This window comes from Perna viridis, chromosome 2 (assembly GCF_037379345.1).
Source record: "Perna viridis isolate PV_CMFRI_1.1 ecotype Kerala chromosome 2, ASM3737934v1, whole genome shotgun sequence".
Lineage (NCBI taxonomy): Eukaryota > Metazoa > Mollusca > Bivalvia > Mytilida > Mytilidae > Perna > Perna viridis.
In genome coordinates, this window is record NC_142446.1 from 39,068,170 (window position 1) to 39,080,076 (window position 11,907).

Below are 11,907 nucleotides of genomic sequence, written 5' to 3' on the forward strand. Positions count from 1 at the left end.
AACAGTGGACAATGGTCGTCAAGTGATAGCGATAGCTCCATGGCCCTTTGGGCCAGGTGAACTGAACAAGTAGGACTTTAGCTATAATGCATTCATATGTTCATGTATATAAATTGTCAAAAAAAAAAAAAAAAGAAAAAACTACCTCCATAGTATAAACCTGTATTCACATTTTGCAAATTATTTTACTGGGTAATCATATAAAAATAAACTGGAAGACCAATTAGAACGAGATCGAATGATACTAGATCAACTTAAAGAACTTTGTCAATATATGGTAACGTATTGTAATTCAAAATTACTTTCTTTTTTCTTTTTTTGGTGTAAGACTGGAAATTAGTTCATATGCATTTGACCCTTGGTGTGTTGTCTGTTTTCTTTTTTTCTTTTGGTTTTGTTGTTGTTTTTGTATACCTAACAGAAATCTCATTAATAATTTAAAATTCGATGGAATTAACTATAGCTTGTGGCAGTGGTTGTTTTTGTTTTGATTGTGTCGGTTTTTAGTGAGGTTTTGTTTTTATTGATATCTAAGGAACAGAATTGTTGTACATTGCCCTGTTTTGTTGGTTTTTTTTTTCATGAATTTTAATGACACTAAAATACTGAGGTTATCAGGAAAGGCCCTACCTCAAATGAAGTGTTGAGAAAAAAAAGTCATTTACCAATTGAAATAAGAAAGGTCTCATGTTTTTTACAGATAATGTTTCAATGTAATATGCACATCTGCATAAAGAAATTGAAATATGGACTAATTTTAGTCTAATTTGTATAGTTTTTGAGAATTTGTACCTAAATATCTCATTGTTTTGCATGATAATTTTTGATAAAATTTTTTAGTATGCACATGTTAATATGAAAATGCATACATGTATTTAGTATAACAATTAAATATGGATTTAGAGATTTAAGCTCACATTATCAAAATCAGTGACTTTGCAGTAAAATTTTTTTTTGAAATTTCTACAAAAAAATATTTATATAATTTTTGTCAATATTTGATATTCACATCTTCATATGGTATTTAAAATCAAAGGCAAAAGGTATCAGTTGAGATTTTCAGAATGATACAAATTATTCAATACACGTCTTCTTAATGTATGCTGGACAGAATACTTGGTTAAGTAAAAGCATGTAAATGTGTCTGTATGATGATGACTCTTCTATTAAAAAAAAAACAACACTATTGGCTAGAACACATTTTAAAATTTCAAAATTTCAATCCCATTTTTGAGTTTTTGCAATTATAACAAATCTTATGAGACAGGTGGCAGGACAGAGTGAAAACTATAGGGCACTGTTATGAGTACTGTGGGACAAAAATCATAACTCATATTAATCTTTTTTCCAGTAAGTTTCACAGTTAGTAACTATATTTTACAAAAGATCTATATTAGAATCTTCCTTTTTGACACATGATCATGGGTTTACTTAGAGGACTTCCTGAAATTGTATCAACATAACAAAGAATTTCATTCAACAACCAGGAAAAATGAAACTCAATCAAATGTTCCACAGGATGCAGCTCAAGAGGCAAATTTCTGATCAGATAGGCCAAGTAAGGTCCCCAGTTTTGTAATTATGACATTTGCCTTTTATAGTCCATTTCACAAAATCTAAAAAATATGGTTTGATTCAGACACAGACCATTTTCTTTTCTTTTTTGGGGGGAGGGGGGCTGGGATTTTATTTGAGTTTTGAGCATTTTTTTCACACAAGCACGAAAAATAATATTTTTTCAGCAGCAGCCAGAGTTAAATCTTTTAATTATTGCATCACCATAACATTAAAGGACCACAATTTTTTTTTATTGTTATATAAAAATTGTCCACAATGATGGGACATTTTTTGTCTTCAATAGATAAAATAAAATGCTTCATATGATTCCACTCCTGAGATGAACCCTGAACAGTACAGCTTTAATAGTAGGAACATAACATTGATCAATCTTGATCACAGATAAAAAAAAATATTTTAATTCTATTTATTCTCCAATTTCTGCTTCTTCTTTGGTCCTTTCTTTTTCTTTTTAGTTTTATTTTTCATGTCTTTTTCCCATTGTTTTCTGTGCATTGTGTACAATCTCATAGCTGCCTGTGCATCTTGAATCTACCAAGATAAAATCAGGTTTAAATTAGATATAAACATATTACATGAACACTTATTGTGCCCATTCAACACCAAATATGATGCAAAGAAAATCATGAGATCAATTTCCAGTGATGAGTAAGATAGATAAGATCAAAGCCTGTGGTCCGAAGATGACAATTACTTCAGTACATGTATAAAGAAAATTAGTGATATGATTCTTTAGCCAAAGTATCGCTATTGATGTTTTACAAACTTATCAATTGAAACTTAATGTGTAATTTTCTGATAAACTATTTGTTTCAGCCCCAAACAATGGTAATTGACTAAAAATGCACCAGTGATTGTTGTCTTTTGCATTTTAAGACAAAAAGAACTGGTTGAAATTGGTCAATACTCTCACGTGTGTTAGTTGGAAAAAATTGTCTTTAAATATACAAAAGACATCAAGAAAATATGATGCATTAGATAAAGAGTGATGCATGAGAAACTGGTGAAAATGTGTTTAAATTAATAGGGTTTTCTCTTCCAAAGGTTAAAACCTTAGTCAGTTTTTAATAATTTAGCTCAATATAAAAAGAAATTTTGTTTCAGACTCTGTACTTTCTTTATTCTTAACTCACAGAATTATGCTCTCCTTCTTGAACAGATACGCCTAAAACTTTTGCTGTCAACTTCTTCAGTGATGGATTTCTTCCCTCAAACATTTGACGAAAAGGTTTATACCTAGAGGTATCTCTTATCATATTTTTAGGATGACTTATATACAACACCTACAAAATAAATCATGGAGTCAATACACAAAAAGCATGAAAATGCATAATAAGATAAAACAAATTAGGAAATATCCAAAAGTGAAGCAAAGACAATGGAGAATACCAACCCAAGCAGTAATATACAAATTGCACAATGGCATAATGTAATAAAGAATATGTGGAAGTTTCATTGAATTCCATTCAGTGTATTTTAAAGGAGATATAGTGTAGAAGATGCCCCCTTCCTTGGTCCATGAATGACTAAGTTCATGTATTGCATCAGGAAAGTCAACCAGATGGAAAAACCCAATGGCTTTTTATTGTAAAGATTTTGTGAAAGTTTCATAAAATTCCACACAGTCATTTTAGAGGAGTCTCAGTTTAGATGGCCCCCCTTTGTAGTACAAATGACAAACTCCATATGTTGCATCAAGACAAATCTATTAGTTTTTTACCATATTTTAGGAAAATGCTGTATTAAATCCTGAATTTTCTTATTTTTAACATAGTAACTGTACTACGGAGAGTTTTACAATCTGTAGACTGTAATTTGCAGTAAAAATTCATACAACTATAGAATATCTATAAAGATACTAAAGCACCTATGGACTTATATTTTCAAGGATAGTGTATTTTTTTTCATTCAAATCACATTTAAATCTAAAGCTGCATGTATTTCTTAAGTGGTTACTTCACTTATCATAGCTTGTCTTACCATTAAAATGTTGAACTTAATTTGTATTTATATAGGGGTATGTTTGGTTTGTATCAAATTTGGCCCTGAAAATAAACTTGGTAAAATCAGCTTTAATATTGGATGATATGCAAGTAAATGTGTGCATACCTTGCAATACAAAACCCTTTTTGATGTTTAACCATGCATTAAGTGGAAACCTTCGTGTAAAATGTAACCAAAATGTGTTAATTCTGACAAATTTGCATAAGCCACCTGATTTCATTATTTTTTTTTATTGCAGGAGATATTGGCCACATTTGTGAACAACTTAAATATTCCAGCCATAAAAGCATATTGCATCAAGACTATTTTTGAAAAGTTTGTCCAAGCATGTGATCAAAATATTCTGACCAAAAACTGCCTTCAAACCTAAAAATTTTGTAAGAATTCATTGAAACTTGCACAAAACAATACTTTGTGACATACTTTTGACACATAATTGTTTTAACAGATTTGTAAATCTTTTTTATACAGCATTAGTCAAATTTTTAACACATAAATATCGCAATAAGTCTTTTTAGTCGGTATGCTAAAATTGTAACTTAATAACAGGAACAGAAAATGATATAAACAAGTATGCCCCTTTTTCAATATAAAAAGGGGCTTTAATATTCATTTTCCTTTTGTGTATTGTAGTAACAACAGTACCTTTAGATCATTGTGTATTGCATGGCCAATCAGAACTCTGTCTTTCATGATTTGACCCACCTCCTTCTGAACATCTTCAAATTTTTCACCTACAAAAAAAATTTAATAATACAATATTAAACAGAGATGTAGAAAAAAAACACCACTTAAAAAATGGCCTGATTGACACCAAATGTGCAATTTTTGGAAGGTAAGAGGTCAATACTTGTACTTGCCTTTAAAAACCATTGTTCTGTACAATTATTGACTTAGGGTTGTACTTTATATCTGATATCACTTAAACCATAACAAAAAACATTGTTATTGCTCAAAATATTCACCCACCTTGTTCTAAGTCTTCTGGTCGGATACCACTGACATGAGTCCTATAATCCATAACTTTTTCCTTAGGTTTGACAAACTTATCTAACACACAGTGTCCATAATGGTTGACAATTGATACCCTTGCTAGCTGGTTGTCTTTCCCTTCCCAACCAACACCAACCATTTCACAGTCCATTGCTATATCCTTAGTAAGACTAAAATAAATGAAGACTGCTCTCACAGCTTTTGATTCAAACACATGTCATGTGATGGTAGCATGGACATTACTTCAGTATTTAATGACCCAGAGTATGGCTTTGGATTGTAGATATTTAAGTGCTTGAATCTGTAAGACTCGGCAAAGTTGAAAAATAATGAATCACATAGTCAGAAAAAAAAACACATGTTTATGGTCTACTGAAAACAAATTGACAGTTCATTCATTTTAGAAACATCAGAGGATGCTGAAAAGAAAGTCTGAAGTCACAGTAGAATGATAGGGTCTCACTTACAACTTCCTGATAAAATGGCCACCCCCTATATAGTACCAAAAACACTGAACCTAGATCTATGCATTGTAAGAGCATAATCTGTGTGTATGTTGATCAAAACTGTATGAATATTGTTTACATGTGTGAGTAATTTGCCTCTATGCTGTCAGATAGTAGAAAAGGTAAAAATGTGGATTTTCAGTATTATTAATTCAAGTAAATTAATTTCTACAATCATTGTACAATTAGCATAATGATTTTGAAAACTTTATTTTCCAAGCTTCGCAATGGTATGCAACATTAAGATATTACTTGTCCTGGAAATTCACAGTGAAACTTTAAAGATTAGTTTTTTAACATGTAAAGTAATGGGAATGTAAAGAGAAGCTTGGAAAATAAGGCTTCCAAAATCATTATGCTAATGGTACGATGATAGTAGAAATTCTTCACAGAATTTACTTGAATAAATAATACTGAAAATCCACATTTTTACCTGTTCGGCTAACTGACAGCATGGAGGCAAATTACTCACACATGTAAACAATCAAGAAATTACAATGCATTTCTTAAAATTCATACCTCCAATTACTAAAACTTGAAAAAGAAATGAATGCCATTTCTCCATTTCAGAAAACATTTTGAATAAGATTTCATGGAAAAGACATAATTTTTTCCACCATAATTTACCCACTGCCTGATTCTTACAGAGAATAGCACTGAAGTATTATGTATTTATAAGAACCAACTACTGAAGAGATGATTCATTATAGAAATACCAAGAAATTCTATTGCAGTTCTGAATTGAGTTAAGCACAAAAATAATAGTCCTAATGCGGTTTTCTTTAGATATCAATATGGACACAAGACCCATCATGGAGGTAAGATAGCTATAAAAATTGAAATAGAGGGTTTGTATAAATATACTAATATGTCCCATTTATTTAAAAAAAAAAACAAACTTTTTTTTACAAAACCGTATGACAAATAAGTCAGGAATATAAAAATCACTGACAATTCGAGTGAATCACTACTGAGGGCTGTTCCAATAATATATGGGAACTGACTGCTATCATACTTACAAATCTGAATGTAATATGTAAATGAAAATGTATTAAAACTTACTACCTTGTAATAGGGCTTGTGAATCATCAGTTTGTGATCCAGTGAATTCACAAGAATGGGGACGGACACAATCCGTATTCAAAAGCTATAGGAAGTGGTAATGTAAATATAAAGCCTGTTTACATATTTAAGCAGATAAAATCTAATTTTAATTTACCCAGTAAATGATTCCTGTTTAACAAGTTTGTCAGTCTGGTTCTTCATCTGTTCTGGTTTCCTGTCTAGTAAGATTTCATCCACATCATCAAACCAAATTTCAGGCTCCCTATAGTTCATTGAAAAAAATAGTCAAATCAATCAACTAGATAAAAAGGAAAATACTTATAAAGTCACTAAACACTTAATTCTGCATTAACAATTTGGTGACTTTTTAAAAGATATTTAATAGATATTTTAAGAAGTGTTTGTGACATTTTAGCAATTCATTGACATCTGTAAAATTATTCAAAAATTGATTACTGGTAAATTCTGTAGTTAGTTTCTTAGGACTTCAATGTCTCTTAATGCATAATGAAAACATACATTTGAACATGTAAGTGACGGTAACAAAAACAATAACATCTCAACGAAACAAGTCATCAAATACATCCACAATTACTTTCACTTGAAGCAAACAGGTTTACCTCCCCTCTTTAAAAAGAAATGTTTTCAGGTCATAGCAATTTCAAATTTTAAAGACTTTAGAAGAAAGAAGTAGTTTGAATGAAGGTTTTTTTTGTGTGTAGGTATTTAAGAAAAAAAAAAAACATTATTATTATTTTAAAGCCTGTTTTAGGAGGTAGACATAGGGTAAGGGACATAACTCATGAAATCAGTGATATGTTTGTATCATATTCAATTTCACCAAAGCCTTTCAAGATGTCATTTAAAACAGAATGAAATAAATCCAAGTCACTTTGATGCTTATACAAGGTTGATGTAAAATGTTGAATACAAACATTCCAATGATTTGAAAGAGTTGTGTCCCTTACTTTAGGTCTACTCCCTTAAGTACAACTCAATAAAATTAAATACCATTCAAATACATATAAATCTTTTTTATTGTGAATCACTATAAAAAAAAATATTTCAGTATTTCATACTTGTCCTTTTCTGTCTTGTTTCCTGTACTTTCTTCTTGCCTTTTTCTCTTTTTCTTTTTTGAGGAAGAAATATGCATTGCCTGTAATAAAAATAAATAAACACCATCATTCTATGTAAATAAATTATAAAATGAAATCAAGGCTGATCTTATGGAAAAAAATGAAAAGATGCCTTTTAGTTATGGTATACCACATCAACAGGTACATGTAATTTAAACTAATTAAAAAAATAATTTGAATGAATTTATTTTTTTTCATGGTGTGTAACTGTTTGTTTTATGAAAGAAATCTTTTCCTTTTCTTTGTTTCCCAAAAAACAAAAAAAACAAAAACAGGTTGCTGCAACATGTGCTTTATTACAACCAGGGCAGTACTGGGTTTTCAGTTAGGCAAAATGAAGTGAGACTAAAAAAATAAGATATAAAAAAGGTCAAGATTTCAAGTTAAACTAATTTCTCACAGTTTTATGGAAGGGAGGGGCATACATCTAGCACTACGTCAGATTTCCCTATTTTCATACACTAATAATTTTCACTGAAAAAATTTCAATATTAAATGCATTTTTATCTTGATTCATGTTTTCATCCATCAGCTTTTGTTTTTTTTCTTGTACATTAGACTTATAATTAATATATGTGTATATGTTTCATTAATGCTGGAAGAAAAATACCTTTGCCAAACTTTTCCAATTAGATGAAAATTCTTCTGAATTTTTAGGCATTGTTTCGGGTTCACTTTCTTTATTTTTGTTGATCAGTTTTGACTTTCCTTCTGTACTATCACATTTTTCTGCTTCTGATTTTGACAACAAATATTTTTTCTTTAATCTTTTCCTTTTTTCTTTCACTGATTGCCACTGTTTCCTTCTCTTCCCATTTTTAATTTGAGTTTTTGTTTTTCTTGCAGTAGTAGCATTTACACCTGAAGTCACATTATTTTTTGAAGAATCAGAAATGGTCTTTTTCTTCTTGAATTGCTCAGCATTATTCAGATCACTTTTAAATCTTTTCACAGTTGGCACCTTTTCTTGTAAATGTTGATGTTTTCTTTTCTTCTGATGGTTCATCGTCTGAAAAAAGAAAATTACACACCTATTATAAATTTCAAAGAAAACAGTTTAAGATACAATTGGTGCACCATGGCTCAGCACACTGCCAACTGAGTCAGATGGAGGATGATTGTCAGTGGTCTACACTCTGCCAGAGTAAACAAGACATCACTAGTGTCAACACAAATTCAAAATTGACAAGGAGATATTGTGAATGGAGACACAGTGTCTCCACTCTCCACAGTAGAGCCACCATTTCAAAAATTGTCTGTAGTTTACTTCTCATGTCTTAAAACCAAGATATATATAATGGTACTGGCTACTAAATAACATTTCATTAATGGACAGAAAAAAATATTTAAAAGTATTGATATGGAGCAATTTTATCTTTTTACTTGAATGGAGTCACAGTGGAAAACAAGAGTGACTCCACTGTGACGAGTGAAGAAATTGAAACTTTGGTTGATGGCAGTATAAGTCAAGTAAGTCAATTTTTGAAGTAAATTTAACTAACTACACAAACTGGTTGTACAGTTACGATGTATTGTGTACATTTTTTAGTTGACAATATGTTTTGACTCCACTACTGATATTTTTTTTAATACCCTTAAAAAAAATGAAGCAAGCTTTTCGATGAAATGTAGTCATTTAGAGGAGAAAAAAGAAGAAATTAATAAAGAATCTTGGAGAAAAGCAACAATAACAATATCCTTACTAAGGTTTCCTCATCACAATTACTATTACATGACTTCTATTAACCTATGTGTAGCGACACCTTTACATCTACATGCTGTCTGAAAATTATATTTCCAGTTACTTTCCCTAAACTAGTAACTTCTTTACTCTACACAGCCTACAGGTTCATACTTCCTGTCCAGGTAAATATTATTATTAATTTACCTGATGAAAATTGTGTTTATTGCAAATTCATGCCTGGCTGACCAGCTGCTGGTGTTCAGGTCATAAACCTGATCATCAGCCCATGAATTACGACCCGCAATAAGACCTGAGCATTGAAAGCTATGCCTTCAAGATACTCAGCATTTATCAGTGACAGTGAATGCTAAAATTGTGAGATGTACTGTATTTATTGATAAGAGTTAAAGCTCACTGCGTTATACTCACGGTGGTTATACTTAAGAAATCATTTGAGTATTTAATTACTTACTTCAAAATTAACCAGCTATTTGTGATACAAATATACTTAAGAGTCTTATCATTCATTAACTGGATAAAAACATTTTGTGTATCATCTCATGGGCGCAGGTACGAGAACACAATTAATTCCCCTTGGTTTTCGTTGTATACGAATATAGTTCCAACTTTGGTAGTAGGTACCTTCCACATTTTTTCATATTTTTACTGGAAACTTATTTGCTGAAGTTTTGCCTCTAATTGGTAGAAAATAGGTTAAAATTACTTGGGATTTTTTTTTCATTAATCAATTCTGACTAAAAGTTGTGATTTGGTTCAGTGGAAGAAGGTTAAAATTTAGGACTTTTAACTCAGTTCATTTGTCATGTTTACCCCATCTCCGAATTATATGTATTAATTTCAGAAAATGATGGTAAAATTTTCTACAATTGATATATAAAATCCTGTTTGTACATATCTTTAGGCCAGAGAAGTTTTATTCAGTTTGCACCGGTGGAATTTTTTTAATCTGCTCAAATGTGTATATTGAAATGCACTTGAAAATTAATTGCGGTCTCGTGCCTAATAAGGGGGTTGCCAGGGTATCAGAAATTGTATTTGCTAGTATTTGCTGGGGGTAATTTGGTGTTTATTTTCAAGAATTCAGTAAATCTACATGAAATAATAAGATTTTGGCCCTTTATTCTCTATTTTCTGAAATTAAAATAAAAAATATGGTTTCTATGGGATTTTCCATTGAAATTGCACTTTTGCTAAGGTGCTAGGTATGAAATATAAACCTGTGGGGAAAATATTGTACAGCTTTGAGTTTTTCTCCTCTAACTATACACTAGGAACATCAAATCAACAAAAAACATACTTTATGAACAAGGTTTAGGCAGAAATCTGACAATTTAGTGTAATTTTTATGAACCCAGTCAATGAAATATGGCAAAATCAGGGGTTTTCACAGCCTTGTCTTAGGATCCATAAAATCACAGATATGTGTTTTATTGGTCTGAATCTTTTGTATTTGCTAGTAAATAATATAAATAATGTGAAAAAAAACCTAATATATTCATTCCATTGATATTCATGCATCTAATGTAAGTCACTACATGTATATACCTTGTGATTCTCAAAAACACCTAATTTTAGACTTCCGCATACACTATAAGGTTTCAAAAATGAAATTTTTTGTAGAAAAACTGGAAAAATACAGCTGACTGTCTGCTTATGTACCTGATAAGCTTAGAACCTTACATTATTTTACATTTGTTTCAGATCTTTCATCCTTCAAAACCCAAATAAAGGCTAACTTTTAATATCGGACACAATCACACTTGAACAAGCTCTGTAGAGGTCTGGTTTAAATTGATCTGGAGTGACAGTTTTAGTTTTGAAACCACTTCTTATTGTTTTCAATGTACATTTGATATGTGTAGACCACTTTATGTTTGAAGTTGATCAATTTAAGTCATTGTCAGCATCATAAAATGAGTTTTCATATGTGTACCCCTATACATGGTCTAAAAGTGCATTGACCATGGCCGCATGTATAAAAACCCAATTTTTGGCCTTAAAACAGCTGGAACTTGAGTAAACTGAACTTCATTGCATCAAATACACATAATATGATGCAACCAATGTAAAAAATCACAAAAATATTGCATTAAAAAAAAAAAATGCACATTTTAGAGGGGCCTTATTTCCTTCGACCATTGGACATGCGAGTCATGCAATGTACCACTGATACTAAATTTGCTATAACTTATATATTTTTCAACTAATCATGATGAAACTTTGTACTTGAAGTCAAAAAAGGTTTATCTTGACATGAGTGCAGTTTTTATTCAAATTGAGCACATTTGTTGATCTAATAGGTACGAGAACACAATTAATTCCCCTTGGTTTTCGTTGTATACGAATATAGTTCCAACTTTGGTAGTAGGTACCTTCCACATTTTTTCATATTTTTACTGGAAACTTATTTGCTGAAGTTTTGCCTCTAATTGGTAGAAAATAGGTTAAAATTACTTGGGATTTTTTTTTCATTAATCAATTCTGACTAAAAGTTGTGATTTGGTTCAGTGGAAGAAGGTTAAAATTTAGGACTTTTAACTCAGTTCATTTGTCATGTTTACCCCATCTCCGAATTATATGTATTAATTTCAGAAAATGATGGTAAAATTTTCTACAATTGATATATAAAATCCTGTTTGTACATATCTTTAGGCCAGAGAAGTTTTATTCAGTTTGCACCGGTGGAATTTTTTTAATCTGCTCAAATGTGTATATTGAAATGCACTTGAAAATTAATTGCGGTCTCGTGCCTAATAAGGGGGTTGCCAGGGTATCAGAAATTGTATTTGCTAGTATTTGCTGGGGGTAATTTGGTGTTTATTTTCAAGAATTCAGTAAATCTACATGAAATAATAAGATTTTGGCCCTTTATTCTCTATTTTCTGAAATTAAAATAAAAAATATGGTTTCTATGGGA

The 11,907-nt window shown here is 30.7% G+C and overlaps 1 protein-coding gene across 1 annotated transcript; it reads right to left on the minus strand.

Annotated features, from left to right (window-relative positions):
* Positions 1 to 1,953: 1,953 nt before the first annotated feature.
* Positions 1,954 to 9,547, minus strand: LOC148624975 (RNA exonuclease 4-like). The gene is made up of 8 exons (XM_088568147.1): positions 9,442 to 9,547; positions 7,896 to 8,294; positions 7,226 to 7,305; positions 6,301 to 6,408; positions 4,552 to 4,745; positions 4,228 to 4,316; positions 2,712 to 2,861; positions 1,954 to 2,109 (listed from the first exon to the last, which is right to left on the minus strand). The coding sequence occupies exons 2-8, from the start codon at positions 8,289 to 8,291 to the stop codon at positions 1,981 to 1,983; spliced, it is 1,146 nt and encodes a 381-aa protein (XP_088424273.1). The 5' UTR covers positions 8,292 to 8,294; positions 9,442 to 9,547; the 3' UTR covers positions 1,954 to 1,980.
* Between the last annotated feature and the right edge of the window lie 2,360 nt (positions 9,548 to 11,907).

What these genes read in the sequence shown, in the direction of transcription:
- LOC148624975 (XM_088568147.1), bottom strand. Translation starts at nt 8,291, where the DNA reads ATGAACCATCAGAAGAAAAGAAAACATCAACATTTACAAGAAAAGGTG. An exon ending in AACAAGACAGAAAAGGACAA is followed by an intron (nt 6,409 to 7,225) that starts GTATGAAATACT and finishes AATGAACTATAG; the next exon opens with GGAGCCTGAAATTTGGTTTG. An exon ending in AAGAAGGAGAGCATAATTCT is followed by an intron (nt 2,110 to 2,711) that starts GTGAGTTAAGAA and finishes TTATCTTGGTAG; the next exon opens with ATTCAAGATGCACAGGCAGC.